The sequence below is a fragment of the Lontra canadensis genome, unplaced genomic scaffold (assembly GCF_010015895.1).
Source record: "Lontra canadensis isolate GAN:19392208 unplaced genomic scaffold, GSC_riverotter_1.0 scaffold144, whole genome shotgun sequence".
Taxonomy (NCBI): domain Eukaryota; kingdom Metazoa; phylum Chordata; class Mammalia; order Carnivora; family Mustelidae; genus Lontra; species Lontra canadensis.
In genome coordinates, this window is record NW_022631138.1 from 2,733,330 (window position 1) to 2,752,154 (window position 18,825).

Here is an 18,825-nt window from a genome sequence, read left to right on the forward strand (position 1 = left end):
GGATGACTGGGTGGCTCAGTCAGTTAAGTGTATACCTTTGGCTTGGGTCATGATCCCAGGATTCTGGGATCATGTCCCGCATCTGGTTCTCTGTTTTCTCTCCTCCAGTGCCCGTACCCGCATAGCTGTCTCCACACCAGAGGCCCTACGTCAGCAAGTCCAGGAGGGAGCCCACACACAATAGTTGTTTATCTCTCTGGCTGACGAGGTCTTGGAATACTTGTTTCCAACATTCGGTACCCTGAGAGATATACAAACCCTGTCCCTTGACCACAAAAAGAAACAAGCAGACTCTGGCTGGGGGTTGGGGAATGAGGGGGGCAGGGCAATGAGGTTCAAGAAAGTTTTCCTAAAAGAGGTGGAATTTAAGCTAGACCCTGAAAAATGAGTATTTCTATTAATGGACATGGGGCAGGTGAAGCAGAAGTAAAGAAAATAAAGAGGGTCCCTCTGGTCACATCTGACTCTGTCCCCTGCATTTTCCCCTCTCTTTATTTTCTTTACTTCTCTTTCACCTGCCCCATGTCCAGGTGTGGAAATAGCTATGCAGGTACGGCACTGGAGGAGAGAAAACAGAGAACCTTAAAAAATGTGGTGTGTGGACTGTATATACTTTTCATGGGGTGGGTGGGAATAAGCAGAGAATCAGAATCATTTTAGAATTGCTTTTCTGTTGCTAAAGTGTATGGATGTGTGTGTGTGGGGGGTGTGGATGGTCCCTTCCCTTCTCAATGCTGAGACTTAGCAACATAGTTGCCCATTATCAAGGTTTCAAATGGACTGTTAATGTGCTGGATAGGAGTAAGGAAGGCCAGCTTCATAAAGACTACTTGGGAGGAACCTCTCTCCATGGTCTTCTGAGTTGAGAGCCCTGATGGCAGACTGACTTCCTTAAGTTAATTAATTTTGGCGGGGGGTCGTTTAAGAGTTGCTTGTGTGCATAGGAAAGACATTTATAGTTATTGGAGCCCTAAACTGAGCTGATTAATTTTACTACAATTATACATTTCAAAAAACCCAAAACTTCCTTAACATTTTAAGTTCAATTTACAATCTTGTTGTTCTGTTTATAAAGCTAGTTTTGGGTTTAACAATGAGAAGAACCACTTCATTTTTAAGTTTATGCTCAGTTATTTTATTGCTTAACCTATTAATTCTCCCTAAATATTTAACTCTCTTGTCTACCACAGTTAATTGAGTCCCCTTAAATATTTTAAGTTAAAATTTAATATATCTACAAATTTAATATATATTTCTTTCAAACATTTCAATTGTCTGCCAAGGCAGACTTAAAAATCTAGTAAGAAAAATCTGTCCAAGTATGTAAGTAATTTCTTGTAACTCCAAAAAGAGCAGATGAAAAAAAAATGTAGTTAATCAGGCTATTAAAAGTGAAATAAATTTTAGAAACATAAGCAAATTGTTTTCTACCCTTCGAATGAAAATCAGAAATCTATTATCAATTACATATTTCAAATTGAAATTATAAAGATAATATTTCAGATTCTTTAATGTTTCAGTTTCTTTAATTGTTTCAAACTCCTTAAATAATGAAGACCGATTACCAGGATAATCTTAAAACTTATTTTTTTAAATACAAAATTGTTGAAGCTGTGGGTTCATTTACATCATCAACTCTATGCTTTTTTTTTTTTTCTTAAATATTTTCCTGGAGTTGTAAAGCCACTTAATACAGGGGCACAGATCACAGATTAATCATCTGACATAGTTCCTAGGCCAAAGATTCTGACCCTGAGTTTCCTGGGTCAAAGATTCAGGAACCTGGTGTGAGCCATTGGCTTGAGAATGTGAGACTGTCATTGGTCTCTTCTTGGGTAACTTGATGCAAACCACAGTCAATTTTTTTTTTATCAACTTATAATGCATTATTTTATGTCTATGAATCATCAGGCTTACACAATTCACAGCACTCACCATAGCACATACCCTCCCCAATGTCCATAACCCAGTCACCCTATCACTACCTCCCCACCCCCCAGCAACCCTCAGTTTGTTTCCTGAGATTAAGAGTTTCTTGTGGTTTGTCTCCCTCCCAGTCCCATTTTGTTTCATTTTTTCCCACTGCCTTGCCTCTCAAATTCCTCATATCAGAGAGATCCTATGATAATTGTCTTTCTCTAATTGACTTATTTCGCTTAGCATAATAACCTCTAGTTTCATTCACATTGTTGCAAATGCAAGATTTCTCTCTCTTTTTGATTGGCTGCATAGTATTCCATTGTATATATATGCCAATGTTTATCCATTCATCCATTATCATTCATGTTGATGGACATCTAGGTTCGTTCCAAAATTTGGCTATTGTCCACATGATTGCTATAAACACTGGGGTGCACGTTCCCCTTCGGATCACTACATTTATATCTTTAGTGTAAATACCAAGTAGTGAGATTGCATAAGGTAGCTCTATTTTCAACTTTTTGAGGAACATCCATGCTGTTTACCGACAGTGTACGAGGGTTCCCCTTTCTCCCCATCCTCGCCAACACCTGTCATTTCCTGACTGGTTAATTTTAGCCATTCTGACTGGTGTGAGATGGTATCTCACTGTGGTTTTGATTTGTATTTCCCTGATGCTGAGTGATGTTGAGCACTTTTTCATGTGTCTGTTGGCCGTCTGGATGTCTTCTTTGCAGAAATGTCTGTTCATGTCTTCTGCCCATTTCTTGATTGGATTATTTCCTCTTTAGGTGTTGAGTTTGTAAGTTCTTTATAGATTTTGGATACCTTTATCTGATATGTCATTTGCAAATATCTTCTCCCATTATGACAGTTGTCTTTTGGTTTTGTTGACTGTTTCCTTTGCTGAGCAAAAGCTTTTGATCTTGATGAAGTCCCAATAGTTCATTTTTGCCCTTGCTTCCCTTGCCTTTGGTGATGTTTCTAGGAAGAAGTTGCTATGGCTGAGGTTGAAGAGGTTGCTACCTGTGTTCTCCTCAAGGATTTTGATGGATTCCTTTCTCACATTGAGGTCTTTCATCCACTTTGAGTCTATTTTTGTGTGTGGTGTAAGGAAATGGTCCAATTTCATTTTTCTGCATGTGGCTGTCCAATTTTCCCAACACCATTGAGTTGAAGAGACTGTCTTTTTTCCATTGGACAGTCTTTCCTGCTTTGTTGAAGATTAGTTGACCATAGAGTTGAGGGTCCATTTCTGGGCCCTCTGTTCTGTTCCATTGATCTATGTGTCTGTTTTTGTGCCAGTACCATGCTGTCTTGATGATGACAGCTTTGTAATAGGGCTTGTAGTCTGAAATTCTGTTGCTGCCAACTTTGGTTTTCTTTCTCAACATTCTTCTGGCTATTTGGGGTCTTTTCTGATTCCATATAAATTTTAGCATTATTTATTCAATTTCTTTGAAAAAAGTTGATGGTATTTTGATAGGGATGGCATTAAATGTGTAGATTGCTTTAGGTAGCATAGACATTTTCACAATATTTGTTCTTCCAATCCATGACCATGGAACATTTTCCCATTTCTTAACCACAGTCAATTCTTAGGGTCACTTCTTTGAGTTGGGGCCAGACTGATAAATCAGTGGGAATTGGTTTCACAACTAAGCTCCATGGGCATCTTTCAAATGTCTTCATGCCCAATTTTTATCTTAACTGCTTTCAACTTTCCCCACCTGATATAGGTAGATGAAATCTTGCCCCTTATCTGGATCCTAGTTAATATCTTTTATTGCTTTATCAGCTAATTTCTAATTTCTTTAGTACCTGACTTTTTCCTGAATGTTTGCTGATGACTACAATTCTGTACTCATTATGATTAATGGGTGCTTTAAAATCTCAGCATTCTTATGCATTTATTGCCTGAGATGGCCTAAATTCTTATGCATTTAATACCTGTGATAGCACTGATCACAGCTGCCATGTGATAATGAGTAGGAGGGAGATGCCTCTCAGACTCTTCTAGAATCCAGTAGAACCTTAAAGGGGTTGAAGCTAAAGCACAACATTTGGAGTTTGGCAGAGGATGACTCCAAGAGAATGTGTCAGTGGCCAGGGCAGCTCAACCTGTTTGGTCTGAGAGTAAGAGCTGGGCAGTGAAAATGGTCCTGCTTAGGGCGCTGGGGGAGGAGAACCCAATCTGGGCAGGAATAATAGCCACAAGCCCCTGAGTAGATAGCATGACTGAGCATACTCTGTACCATCTTATTCAGAAGACAGGTGTAGTTAGGAAGGAGTTGCTTTGTATTTTTACCCCAGATATTACTGACCAACTTGCATCTGTATTCAGTACATCACCTCCCTTATCTTCTTCCCTATGGCCTACTCCAGGCTTTGGCTCCTGTAATCCTTCTTTTTCACTCTTGCGTCATTTTTCTCTCTCCTTCATCATTTATCTCTCTCCTCCTCACTGATTGATTATATGAACCTACCAATGTATTATAACAACTCCCATCTTAAATGTAAACATCCTCTTTTGAGCCCATGGCCCCCTCCAGCTATCACTGCATTTCTCTCCCCCTCTTGCTTCCCCTTTTCTTTTATAGCAAAACTGTTCAAAGGAGTCTTGCCTACTCACTGATTCCACTTGTTGCCTTTCATTCTCTCCTGAATCAGGTCTGAGAAGGGTTTTGTCCTTAAGCTCTGTCCTCACTTTTGTTATGGCCCTCACAGCCTCTTTCTCACCAAATCTGAAGTCCAGGCTCTCAGGTCCTTGATCTTTTGGTATTGTTGGACCTGGTGGACCTCCTTCTGCTTTACCCTCTTTCTCCTGTTGTCATTTCCCCTCTCTTATATCTTCCCTCACCTCACTGGTTACTCCTCAATCTCCTTTGATGGCTCTATTTCTTCCTTTCAACCCCTCTATGTTGTTATACTCAGGACACAGTCTTTGGCTGTTCTCTTTTCTAGCAACTCACTCTTGTTAGGTAGTGTCAGGTGACCTATGGCATCATGCTTTCTACATCCTGGTTACTCCTGAAACTGAATCTCAAGGGAGATTTGGATTTTCTATTCTCATGGCTAATAGGTATCTCAAATACAACTTGGCTAAAACAGAACTTCTGGTTCACCCAATCCCCCACAAACAGGATACCTGCTGCTTCCTGAGGCTTCCCTATTCTTTAAATACCCCCCCATTTACCCACTTACTCAGCTTTCAAACCTGCGAGTCCTCCTTGACTTCTCTCTTTTCCTCCTCTCCTACATTTATTCCATCAGCCAGTTCTGTTGTCTCTATGCCTAGAATATATCCCCCACCACCTATTACCCTTGTTCAAGATAGCGCTATTTCCTGTGTAGTCCATTACCACAGCCTCCTAACTAGCCTGTTTGCTTCCACTTTTGTCATCCTCTCTTCCTGTCCCCTGGGTCCATTCTTCACACAACAGCAAGAGTGGTAAAAAAAATATCAGGACATCATCCCTCCCATGTTTAAGAACTCCAGTGGTTTTGTATGACATACTAAGTCCCAACTCCTTATAGAGACCAGACCCTTGCCTTGAATTACATCTACTAGAGCTGATGACCTGAACTTGCCCCTACCCGGCATTATTACAGAGGAAGAAAAAAGGTCAGAAGGAAGAGTGGGCCCAAGACTCCCACTCCAATCTTCTCCCCCTCACAATGCAGCAGAGCTCCATTAGGTCTTGCCACTCTAGTCACCTGGCATCCTGACATTAGCTTTGGTCATTCTTGGCTTTCATCCAGTCCAATAAATAGCACCAGGGCAGACAGCCACATGAGTAACAGAAAGAAGGCCAGACTGATCTTCACTTCCCATTGTACATTTGCCCTTTACCTACTCATCAAGAAAGATGAGAATACCAGTCTTCCCACACTTTCCTAACCTTAGGAAGTTAGATTGCCCTAGGGTATCAGAGCCCCTGGGACACCAAACAAAGGGAATATCAGTGTTCAGTGAGGGACTCTAAGGACTTTTGCAGCTCTGGTGAGTTCCATTTCTTTACATTTTTCTTTTCTTCCCTTCTTTCTTTCTTTTTTTAAAAAAGATTTTATTTATTTACTTGTCAAAGAGAGAGAGACAGAGAGAGAACAAAGAGGGGGAGTGGCAGGCATAGGGAGAAGCAGACTCCCTGCTGGGCAAGGAGTCCAATGAGGGACTCCATCCCAGGACCCTGGGACCACGACACCCAGCTGACTGAGACACCCAGCACCCCATGATTTCCATTTTTTAACTTCCAACAAAACTGAAGAAGAACCTTAGTAAGTTGTAGATTAATAAGTCATTACATATAATTTTTGATGATAGATGACTATGTAATTTTGGCAAGTAGCTTAGAAGGATTTCAAAGAATTGTGTGACATTGCTGCAGTAAAATTCCTTTCATTCTTATGTATTACTTATATGTACATGTTTTCCCACTACTTACCCTACAAAAAAACAAAAACAAAAACAAAAACAAAATAAGAATAGGATCAATGTTGAACAGGATCACTCTAATTTTGAGTAACGTATAAGTATATGAAATAATGTTTTTAAAAGCTTGGTCTCTGAGCCTGGGTGGCTCAGTTGGTTAAGCATCTGACTCTTGATTTCGGCTCAGGTCATGATCTCAGGGTTGTGAGATCAAGCCCTACCTCAGGTGCAGCACTGCACGTGGAGTCTGCTTAAGTTTCTCTCTCTTCCTCTCCCTCTCTGCCCTTCTCCTCCCCACAAAAAGCTTGGTCTCATCAAGGTATATTGTTAATAATTAACATTCATAATATATTATGTTTTTAATTTATTTATGTTATTTTGATTGGTTGTGTAGTAACAATAATTGTAATGATGACTCAATCTAGAAGAATTTTGAAAAAAATTTAACATTCTGTGATTACATAAAAAATAAACTTTTTTAAAAAAAGATTTTATTAATTTATTTGACAGAGAGAAAGAGATCACAAGTAGGCAGAGAGAGAGGAAGGGAAGCAGGCCTCCTGCTGAGCAGAGAGTCTGATGCGGGGCTCGATCCCAGGACCCTGATATCATGACCTGAGCCGAAGGCAGAGGCTTTAACCCACTGAGCCAGGTGCCCCCAAAGCAGGTGCCCCCAAAATAAATATTTTTAAAGATTAAGTTTTGATTGAACATATTTTTATTGTTGCAAAGAAGTATCATGGAATGATCAGTAAAATGCTTTTAAGCATAATATGTGTTACATTATGATAAAATTTCATGGGGGAAATGGATGGAAATATCAGTTCAAGAAAAAAAGGAATGTTGTTAATTTTCACCTGTTGAAGAGGAATTTGTTCATGTAATTTTTAGATGGATTACAGTAAGAAACAGTTACTATGGTATTAGGATATTTTTGGATACGTTTACAAGTGATGTAACAGTTTTTTTTTAAAATGTTAAATTTACAATATTCCAGAAATGATAACATTTGCAATTAACTATTTAAAATTACAGGGGCACCTGGGTGGCTCAGTGGGTTAAACCTCTGCCTTCAGCTCAGGTCATGATCTTGGGGTCCTGAGATCAAGCCCTGCATCGGGCTCTCTGCTCAGTGGGGAACCTGCTTCTCCCCCTCTCTCTGCCTGCCTCTCTGTCTACTTGTGATCTCTCTGTCTGTGAAATAAATAAGTAAAATCTTTAAAAAAATTACAACAAATTTTAGATTTTAACTTTAAACATGTATGTTGGCAAAGGGGTGAGGTCATAGTTTTTCAAAACTCTCATAGGTGGTTTATAAACTAAAACATTGGAAGACCAACATTCTATAAGTATTGGGCCCTGGAAGGGTCTTTGGGGAGGGAATTGGACTTGATGCTCTAGAAGTTAGGTTCATGATGGTTGGTGCATCAATAGGACATTACATACTTGGGACCAAAGTCTTATCCCTGTGGCTAGGAGGGCACTGAGGCTCAGCCCCCACACTTGACATCTCTTCTGGGTATTCCTGATAGGTTATATTTTAAAGCCAAATCACAGTGTGTGTAGATGTTCCTATATGTATCTGGATTCCACATATCCCTCTGTTCCAAGGACTCATTCAAACCCAGCCTTCACATACAAATCGTGTGGACCCTTCTGGCTACGTGCTTCTTCAGGTTGAATGGCAGCGTCAGGATGCTCAGGTGGTGGCTGGGAGGACTCCCTTGGCTCACACTTCTCATCCCTGACGGATGAAGGATGTCATACCTTTTGTTGGCTCTGAGCGCTGACGGGTTTGGGTATAGGGAGGGGCTAGAGAGAAATGAAGCATTGATTCTTTCAAACAACCTATGTGGAAGCTCTCGTCAAGAAAGGGAGTGGCTGAATACCAGGAACACCTTACGCCTTGGTCCCCAGAGGGCCCCACTTGCCCAAAGATAGGCTTTACCTGGACCCACCTATCTCCAGCTGCTCTATTTGCCAGAAGGTGTGATGTTCTCAGAAGCAAGGAGGTCCCTCTTTTGAGAGCGCTGCCTAGAGCCCTGGCACCATCCTTGCTCCTCCCAGACCTTCCTTTCCTGGTCCACGTACTCCATTTCATGGTTTTATGACTTGCTTTCAGAGAGGGATTTTAATTTTCATGATTTTTTGTGTAAGCAAACAATCATACAAATGAGAAAAACATTGCTTCTGGACTTCCCGTGGGGAGGGGGGGGATCGGATCACTTGGATTGTGTCCAAATGTCAATTTAGGAGCCAGGATGTGGGTAAGATGTGATGGAACTGGGAGGAGGCTCTGACTATGGTCCCATCCCCCTGGGTGGGCGTCATACCAGTTCTCTAGGTCATTCTCACCCTGACTTCCAGTTGAATCAGATGTTTGTGGATAATTCAGCAAGGCTGCATGGGGGCATAGGAATGGGGGCAGAGAGGAGATCTGTACAGAAGACACACTGACTTACGCTTCCGTCGTTGACCGTGATGTAGCAGCCACCCACCCCAACCTGCCTTTCAGGCTAGATGTGCTCCCACGTATCATTGCATCATTTGCCTTTCCCCCAGCAGATACTGGCTTACTCCAGCCCAAGCATATAGGATAAGCCGTACCCTAACCCTATGGACTCAAATTTACAAGCACTTGCCTCCTACTGTCCAGGTATATGGGATCTCCTTGAAAGCTGGTAGGAGCTGTGATGATATGGTTTCCTACTGGAGGTTACAAATATTTCTTCCCTAGATTGTTTTTGTGTTTTGACTTTGCTTCCGGTGACTTCTGCAATTTTGGAAAGTTTACTCCTTACATCATTTATTATTCACTTTTTATTTAAAATTTTTAAAAGATTTTTAATTTATTTGAGAGAGAGAGAGAGAGAGAAAGCATGAGAGGGGAGAAGTCAGTGGGAGAAGCAGACTCTCTGCTGAGCAAGGAGCCCAAAATGGGACTCGATCCCAGAACTCCAGGATCATGGTCTGTGCCAAAGGCAGTTATTTAACCAACTGAACCATCCACGTGCCCGTTATTATTCATTTTTTTGCTCCATACTTTTGATCACACTGGTCCCAGTAGTAAGAGAACCCTTTCCCTTCTTTGTGAGGAACTCCTCATTTTTTTTGGTCTGACTCATGCTGTCCTCCTTGACCATCTGTCCTTCATAGTAGATGTTGTCCTTCTGGCTGCTTCTTTCCTGCTTTAACTTACCTCTATTTGCCACGTTGCCTTATTTTTACTTGTATCTATCTGCCTCTCCTATCTAACTAGGAATGCCTTACCTATCTTGTTTCTGTATTCCCAGCTCCTAGTACATAAGGATTTACTTAATAAACGTTTGTTGAATAAATGAGTAGAGAAATTGTTGACAGTGGTTACTCCCAACACTTCCTGCCTTACTTCAGCTGATCCTATTTTTCAGATGAAACTTGTGGACCAAATATCCTTTTGCAGAGAAACAGAAATGAACGGGTGGGATAGGTAGGTTTGTCTTTGCTGGTTAGTGATGTTCCTAAATATTTTGCCATGCTCAGTGATGAGGAGTGGGCTTCCAGTTTCCCAGGGCAAATTCTCATGGCCCCATTTATCTTTACTCTTCTGTGCCAGATTCAAGAAAAGGCAATTACCACATGGGCAAAAAAAATTTTTTTCAGTGAAGTTTATTTCAGAATCATTGAAGCAGTGTAATTATACTTAATCATCCATAAATATTCCTGTTCAAACAATCTGAGCTTATATGTTTTTCAGCCTTGGTGAAAGGACTTGATAGATAGATGGCACACTAGTGCAAATTAAATTCATTTCATAGCTCTTGAAGAGTGGGCTCTTTCACAGACACTGATGCTTCTTGGCCCTCTTGACTTAAATAGAATAACCCACCAATAAATAAATAAATAAATAAATAGTTACGTGGTTGTTCATCAGAAGCTGGGCTTAAAGGACAGAGGGTTTCTTGGCACCTAACGTGTAACGGCCTCTGCCAGGCTGGCTTCGAGCGAGCAGAAATGATGAAAGGGACCTGACTCAGCAGAGGGGGTCTGAGGATTGGCCCTGAGAAAAGCGGGCTCTTCCACCTGGTTGGTAGGCAGGGGATCTTATTAGCAGTGATTCAGGGGAGGCAGCTGTGCACCGATTAGAGCGTGAAGTTCAGCTTGAGGTCACATTTAAACCCTTCTATTCCCTTTCCACCAGCACTAAGAGTTACTCAGCACTTGTGGACTCTCTGGGTACAGGTCTCTAGGAGGAGAGTTCCATGGTGAAGTCAGTTATGTCGTGACCACCTCTGTTATTTCCCAGGAAGACAGGCATTGCTTCTGCCTGAGAGGTGCTGATGTACCAGTTGGGAAACTGGGAAGACTCAAATTCCACCTTTTTCTTGATTTCTGTCTTGTTGAAGACAAATCGCTTTTCCATCCTCTTCTTTGGGTAAACTTTGGGGTCTAACATCTGCAAAAAAACCCCCAAAACAAAACAGAAATAAGAATTTTTATGAGGGAAGAGACAAAGACACTCTAGTGAAGTTATTCTCTGGTTCAGCTAGAGAGGAAGCTGACGAGGCATAGGACCAGGATCCAGACTCCTGATTTATCTTGGTGACCCCAACTTTCTGTGTAGTGACTGAAAGAACTCTTACTCTTTTCTGAAACTTAATATCAAATGGCAGGGAGCATAACATAGGTGGAAATTTTATTAAAAAGTGAAAATTGGATTAAAACTTTAGGAGTTGCTAGTTTCCGAGGACTTTTGCTCTATTTTTCCTTATGGCCCTGGGTAGAATGACTTCAATTTAGAAATGAATCTTTTGTTGGGAAAGCTGGTTGGGGGGGGTGGGGTGGAGGGTGATTTGGGGAGTGGAGGAGATGACAGGTGACAGCTCCCTTGAATGGATTAACTTCCCAAAGTGTCACTTATCAATTGGAGTAACCTTAACAGTGTTATAATCCTTCGAACCCTAACATTGTATCCTCTATTGGGTGGTAGCAGTGGCAGGATGTAATAATATCAGCAAAATGACTTAATTTTCTGTGGTGGGAGTAAAAGTTACATGCATCTAACAATTAAATGTATTTACATTTATGCAAAATTATCAAGTATTTTACTCCCAAATTTCCTGGGCAGGGAAAGGGTGGTTGTCTTGGAAGTGAGTGAGGCCTAAGGGTGTTTGAGAAGAGCCCCGGGGAGCCTTCAGCCCCTGGTACTCACTCACCTCCAGCTGCAAGGTGGGCTTCCCATCTTTCATCACACAGGACAGGTACAGATTCTTTTCCTTGATGCACAAGGCCACAGGTATCTTGCTATTATCTTCATCCTCTTGCACGAAGGTCATGCGGAACACCGCTAGAGAAAGGAAGGGGGCCTTGTGGTCAGGAACACACAGCAGTGCAGGGCTGGCCCAACCACTGGACTCCCAGCCCAGGACTCATACAATTAACACCTCCTGTGGGAGCTGCACTGAGGTTCCCGTGGCCTAACAGATAGGATAACTTGGCTTCCCACAGAAAATAGCAGGCTTAGTTGGTTGTTTCTTTTCTCTAAAGAAGGTCTGGGGGTTTCTTAGAGCCTCATCACCGTGTCAGTGAAGAATTAGGGGATCTAAGTTTTGGAAATGGAAGGAAGCCATTTTGGGTCAGTGGTGTGCCCATCCAAATGAGCAGAACAATTTGATCAATGTGAAAGGCAAGAAAAGAAGTAGATCAGGGCTCCCAAAGGAAAACAGGCACGAATCTGTGTCAGAAACATGGAATAACAAGTGGGAGGAACTTGGAGAGGGGAGGCTTCCCTGGGAAAAGTGGCTCCAAATAGACAGCATTTTAATTTTCCTTAGTCACGGCCATCTCACTTGGGGGCCTTTAGGTCATGCTCACAACCCAGTTAGAAAGAAACAGGTTTGTCCTGGCCTGGCTGAGATGCCTCTCCCCAGGGTCAGCAGCCTTGGGAGAGAACAGGCTGCTCCTTTCAGCTGCTCCTGTGGCTGTCCTCCTGCATACAGGGTTCAGCCACAGTGGCGAGGTGCCAGGCAGATTTCCACAAGTAATGGGCTCTCCACTTGAAACATCTGCTCGTTACAATAGAGAGAGATAAGTTCCTGCTTGTCAGTAAAACTTCCCCACAAGGAGCCATCTGGTATTGGGCGGGAAGGATGTTAGGGTTAAGGGGGCAGGGCTGGGAATGAGGATGGACACATTATCTGGTTGACACTCTAGTTTCAACTTCAACAACAGGAAAAAGGAACCCACAGGCGTTAGGTCATATTCATCAAATGACCCCTTTCTAATGGAAGCACTGACATTGCGCTATCATTCAAAGACTTGGCTGGACAATGGTCCTGGGTGTGATGAGCATTCTAATTTCTCCGAGTCTCATCTCTTGCTGAAAAATGAACATTCTAAGGGCATCAACCTGGTGTTATTGCTAGGACCAAAACAAAAAGCTTACATGTTCATTATTAAATGTTTTTTCATTGATGTTCATAATTTGCCTTATTGTTCTACTTTGTTAAAAATGTGGAGAATTAGCAAGCAGCCAGGAGCCAAGAACGGAATCCAGATGCACCCAGTTACCTTGTTGGTTCACACTAGTTCCGTTGAGGTGTAGCGCCCGAAGCTCATATGAGTTATACAGCACCAAGGATTTTTGGTTTATGTCCTGGAATTTGCAGTCCAGGGATCGTGGGGGTGCATCATGAACAAAGCCGTCATCATCACACTTTTCAAAGATGATGGGTTCTGAAATGTGGAGCATATAAGTTGTTAGGAAGAAAATTGGAAAGGCAGGCCAGATGATAGAAGGCAGCAGAATTTGTTTTTTTTTGGAGGCTATCCGAGCATGCACAGCCAGAGTTTGATTAGAACATTGGTGGGGAGAAGCTGGGGTATGTGAGAACACTGGACCTGGTACCGTGAGATGTAGGTTCGGGCTTGCCGTGGACTAGCAATAGAGCTACTCACATAGGTGGCAATGGCAGTAACACTAGCCCAATGGGGACATCGTGAGACTTGCGGGAGGTAATGCAAACGAGAGCCTAAGATTGGTGGAGTGACTGGCAAATGTGAGTAGTTATCAAGGTCTTACTTTAAGGATAGTTTCAACTAAAGAGATAATCCATTTAGTGTCTAGGCTTCTCTGTTTTTCTCTCATTACTGGGTCTTCTCCTTTTAAAAGGCTTCAGCTTTGGGACAGAATAGTTGACTGCTGAGTTATGGACTCTGAGAAGCAATTGACCCGAGGTCTCCTGTCTACCCGAGGTTCTCAGTAAATACCTTCTGCAAAGATGCAGTGAAAAACGTTCATCAGGTCATCATCCTGGAGGGGCAGTGAGCAGGGTACAGATATCTTCTTCAGCTTCTCCAAAGCCACAACGACTGACACGAAATGGCTCAGACTCTTGTTATGAAGCTGGTGGGAGATGTGAAGCTGGATGCCCTCCTCTTCCAGATAGCTATTGTTCAGGTCTTGGAAACAGCACTGTGGAGAGACCAAGGAAGAGTGTGTTAAGGTGGTTGGGCAGAGAACTCCTGCTTTCCCATCAGAGAGGCCAAAGGGGCCTTGGGGATAACTGAGCTTCTAATGCTAAACTCTCCTCTCTCTGAAGCCCAGAGAGGTTCAGTGGTTTATCCAAGGGCCTGTGGCAAGTTAGGGGGAGACCCAAAACCAGAACTGTGGGCTTTCTGCTGGCCTATATGGTATTCATTTAGAATAAAACCGTCTACCTCATTTATCTTTTTTATACACTGCTCCACCTAACCATAAATGTATACCTTCTTACCCTCTGTGTCTTTTTGTATCCTTCATGCTCTAACACTATGTATTTAATTCTTCATGGCAGTGATGAGCATAAGAGTTTCATCTATGTTCATTCAACAAGTTTTTGATTATTCTCTACAAGGTCTACATTCTACAAATACTTTAAAAGTGGTTACTATTTGTGAAATATGTTCCCACTTTCCCATTATTCAGGGGGATATAATTGGATGAATGCTTAAGTGAGGTTGATAATGGTTTGAACTCTCAAAGGACAGTTAAAGAGGCCTCTAAATGCACAGAGGAAAGCTGAGTGTGACCGTAAGTTCCTGACCAGAGCTGAGGCTCCCAATGAGAGGGAGCCCAGTTGCTGGAAGGAGCAGTGGGGATAAGGGCCAGAGAAGCCACACCCCACCCAGGGCTGGAGTAAACCAGTGACTGCTTTAAAAACATTTAAAGAAATGTACTTTTTACAAGGGTAGGGACTGGATTATTAGGCTAGGGGAGGCTGCCATGAATTGGAAACAAAAAAGTCAGAGAAAGGTAGCTGCTTGCTAATCTGTCCAAATGACCTAGCTAGGTTGATGGCTGTACCACCTTGGAAAGTCATCAGGCCTCATACAGAAGAGGAGACAGCTCAAACATTAAAATGGCTCCAAATAAGGTTGAGAGTTAGAGAAACACCCATTTCCAGGGATAAACTTAGACACCATTGACAATATTTCAGATTGAATGTTACAGGATGCCAGGAACTCAAAGATCATCTGGTTCATTCCCCTTATTTTTCAGAGGCCCAGAGGGTGAAATGGCTTGTTTAAGATCATCTTTTTGTTTACATAATCCACATCTTATTGTCATAAGCTTCACCCCAGGGAGGAAAAACTATCCTACCTTTAAAGGGGACAGGCATACATTAGTTCCCAAGAACTTAAGTGATGTATGTAGGTGGAACCCTCTCCTACAAGGAAAATCAAATTTGTGTGGAGCCTTGTCTGCCTTCCTAACAAGATGCAGCAAACTTTATCACCACTGCCTTTCCACCTTGCCCTCTGCAAGCATGGCCATCATCACCAAGCCTTAATGAGTGACGTGGCAGTGGTATAGTGACCAAGTCAGCATCCAGTTCCATCTTTGTCTGTCTCAGTGGAAGAGGTAAAAGTCCTTCCATCACAAAATACCATGGAAACAAAGTATCCCCGACCCTTTTCCTGGAGCCTCTCCCATGTCAGAGTCTCTCTAGGAGTTGTGAGCTAAGCCCATGGTCTCACCTTCATCTTTCCAGGACCATCAGCCTCAAAGAAAAGGTCATTCTCGTTGTCACTGTAATGAAAACAGAGAGATTGCTCAAGTATGTCTCCCAGACAAGTTTTCTTTTCTTTATTTTTTTTAATTCCCCGCAAACAGTCTTCATTATTAATAGGAAACTGCAAATAATATGTCCCTTAGAGTTGCCGAAAGCTGCCGGCAGGTTTTGTGGTAATATGCATGGAATTCCTTAGGAGGCAGGGTGGATATCCTGGGTACTCCCTGTTGGATCCTGAGACCAGACTTCCACCCACTTCCCCGCTGAGCTTTTCCGCTCTCTTAAGCCAAACTCTGCCAAGAGGTTCCCTGTATTGTGCACTTGGAATTTTTTCTTCCTATTTGCCATTTGCAAGAAGACCCTGCAGCAGCAACATCTGGATGGTCTATGGGTCCAAAGGCTGAACTTGCAGTGGGAAATCTGTCTTCAGACCAGGTTAACTTAGAGCCATGCTTGCCACCAGAAGAGGCATTTTGGAGGACAAATCTGGTCTCCAAGCACAGATAACACTCCACTCTCGAAAGAGGAGCTCTGCTCACACTGCTGGTCTCAGTCTCCCCACTGACCTGTAGCCATAAGACATCACTTCACTGGTGGGTTCAGGTACTCTTGCCATGGCTGCTTCAGAAACCTGTGTAAAGAGGAGAAAATGAGTGACTCCTGCCATGCCAGTCTCCCTGGGGGCTGCCTTCATATGTGAGCTCCTCTCAGCACCTGGCACATGGCAGGCATGTAAAGGAACAATCTTTAGGTGAATGAGTAAATGCATGAAAGAGCATTCCTTTGGGTCCAGAGGAAGCATCTGCTAAACCAAACCCAAACCAGGAGTGTATTTGTTAGATCTGGAGCAGAGACTTTGACCCTGAGCTCTCAGATGTCAGCTGCTACATAAGCAACACACATTCCCACAACATTTCACAAATCATAGCTATAATATATGTGGCAGGTTTGTGAAAAGCCCAGTCCTCAAGCAGAGAGGAAGGGTGAGGGAGGGAGGATGAGAGAGAGAGAGACAGAGACAGAGACAGAGAGATAGAGAGACTTGACTGGAACCTAGTCATAAAGAAGAGTTAGTTCAAGTTGTACCTGAATGATGAAGACTGGCTGGAGTGAATAGAATCCCGGAGTGGACTGCTGTGCCTCAAAGAGCTATGCCATCTGCCAATTTCTACCTCACTTTTATATTCTTTAAAAAGCAGAAGTGGGAGAACTTAAGAATTTCCCCTTTGGCTAACTGATTTCACAACCAAATTAAAAAACAAAGGAGGAGCAGTGGTAATCTGGGGAAGGGGTGTACTGAAATAATTGTCTAGCCCATGGAAAGGCAAGTGGTAGTGAATGATGACACATTTTTGCAGATGTGTCATTATGCAAATATATATTGTTTTTCTGACAACTGTTACACAAATGATGTCAGTATTAAAATATAGGATTTTCCTAGGTTAGAGTACTATTTTAATTTAGGGTCTCTGGAACAAAATGGAGGACACACAGATACCTGCATGAACAGGCTCCCTCGCTCATGCGTTGCACTTAACTTTAGGAGACTTCTCACTTGGAGATGGATTAAGGGGTCTAAAAAGTGACAGCAACTCTTTCAGTCTAAACTGAAGTTGCTGTTCTCTACTTTGGAAGCTCAGGGTTAATTACAGAAGCCTCTGGGGAGACAGGTGGCCTCCCGGGATGGGGCAGAAAATATATAGTTGTTCAGGGATTCAGGCTCCTGATGGGGCTGGGAGAACCTTGCAGATAAGCTCGTTCAACCCTTTCAGACCAGGTGCTGGTACCCTAGCCAGTTACACATGCAGTCTCTAACAATACTTGATGAAGAATGAATAAGCCCGGATTGGGAATGTATTTGAAAAGATTGTGAGTAATGAGGTAGGAAAGAACATTAGGGTTTGAAGCTGATGGCCAGGAAAGAATTCTTGAGACGTCTTTGGTGAAAAAAGGTTGTTTTATTAAAGCACAGGGACGGGATCGTGGGCAGGAAGAGCTGCACAGGGGTCATGAGGAGTGGCCCATTATATACTTTCAAGTTGGGAGGGGGTTAGGGAAAGAGTAAATTTCTAAGGAATTTGGAAACAAGGTTTCCAGGACCTTGAGGGGGCTAGCTACTGTTGGGAAAAGGTCATTAATTACTGTCTAATACTCTAATTACTAATTACTGTCTAATTACTGTCTCATACTCGAGACCCTTCAAATGTATATCAGCGGGCCATATGCTTGGGGGGGGTGATTGTCAAAACATATCTTGAGGGGTTTCAAGATAAAGGAAAATTTTAAAGAAATTTTTTTATGTTAAAGTAGACTTACAGGATCCTGGGGAGAGGAGGGTGGTGGGTCTGGCCCTTAGCAAAGTATTGACATTGAGGTAGTTGAGTCCCTAGAGGAATGTTACTCTCTCTGTTTCAAGGACTGGTAAATGGGCTGTAGGTAGTAAGGAAATTTAATATTTTCTCTTCTGCCTTTGTTTCCCACATCAAGTAACTCAAGCTTTCAGGATCACAATCCCTTTTTATTTTATTTTATTTATTTATTTATTTATTTATTTATTTTTATTTATTTTTTTTTTTTAAAAGATTTTTTATTTATTTATTTGACAGAGAGAGACCACAAGCAGGCAGAGAGGCAGGCAGAGAGAGAGGAGGAAGCAGGCTCCCCGCAGAGCAGAGAGCCCGATGTGGGGCTCGATCCCAGGACCCCGGGACCATGACCTGAGCCGAAGGCAGAGGCTTTAACCCACTGAGCCACCCAGGCGCCCCTATTTATTTTTCTTTTTAAGATTTTATTTATTTACTTGACAGACATAGATCACAAGCAGGCAGAGAGGCAGGCAGAGAGAGAAGGGGTAGCAGGCTCCCTGCCGAGCAGGGATCCCGATGTGGGGCTCGATCCCATGACCCTGAGATCATGACCTGATCCAAAGGCAGAGGCTTAAACCACTGAGCCACCCAGGCGCCCCACGATCCCTTTTTAAAATGCAAATAAGATGGGGCACCTGGGTGGCTCAGTGGGTTGGGTCTCTGCCTTTGGCTCAGGTCATGATCTTAGGGTCCTGGGATGGAGCCCTGCATTGGGCTCTCTGCTCAGTGGAGAGCCTGGGTCCCCCTCCCACTCTGCCTGCCTCTCTGCCTACTTGTGATCTCTCTCTCTCTCTGTCAAATAAATAAATAAAAAATCTTTGGGGCACCTGGGTGGCTCAGTTGGTTGAGTGACTGCCTTTGGCTCAGGTCATGATCCTTGAGTCCTGGGATCGAGTCCCGCATCAGGCTCCCTGCTTGGCAGGGAGTCTGCTTCTCCCTCTGACCCTCCCCCTTCTCAAGCTCTCTCTATCTCATTCTCTCTCTCTCAAAATAAATAAATAAAATCTTAAAAAAAAAAGAAAAAATCTTTTAAAAAGATGCAAATAAGATGTTTTCTGCCTAAAATCATTTTTCT

At 42.7% G+C, this 18,825-nt stretch overlaps 1 protein-coding gene across 1 annotated transcript; it reads right to left on the bottom strand.

The window, feature by feature from the left end:
• Positions 1-9,984: 9,984 nt before the first annotated feature.
• On the bottom strand, positions 9,985-16,569 carry IL1B (interleukin 1 beta). The gene is made up of 7 exons (XM_032843873.1): positions 16,471-16,569; positions 15,951-16,015; positions 15,350-15,401; positions 13,601-13,805; positions 12,902-13,066; positions 11,548-11,678; positions 9,985-10,787 (listed from the first exon to the last, which is right to left on the bottom strand). Exons 2-7 carry the CDS (start codon positions 15,998-16,000, stop codon positions 10,578-10,580), a joined length of 813 nt encoding a protein of 270 aa, XP_032699764.1. The 5' UTR covers positions 16,001-16,015; positions 16,471-16,569; the 3' UTR covers positions 9,985-10,577.
• Between the last annotated feature and the right edge of the window lie 2,256 nt (positions 16,570-18,825).

Bases quoted from the DNA above. Each gene is read 5' to 3' on its own strand.
- IL1B (XM_032843873.1), bottom strand. From the start codon at position 16,000: ATGGCAAGAGTACCTGAACCCACCAGTGAAGTGATGTCTTATGGCTAC. The intron at 13,806-15,349 runs GTGAGACCATGG...GTCTCTCCACAG, and splicing joins ATGGTCCTGGAAAGATGAAG to TGCTGTTTCCAAGACCTGAA. The intron at 13,067-13,600 runs GTATTTACTGAG...TCCACATTTCAG, and splicing joins TCACTGCATCTTTGCAGAAG to AACCCATCATCTTTGAAAAG.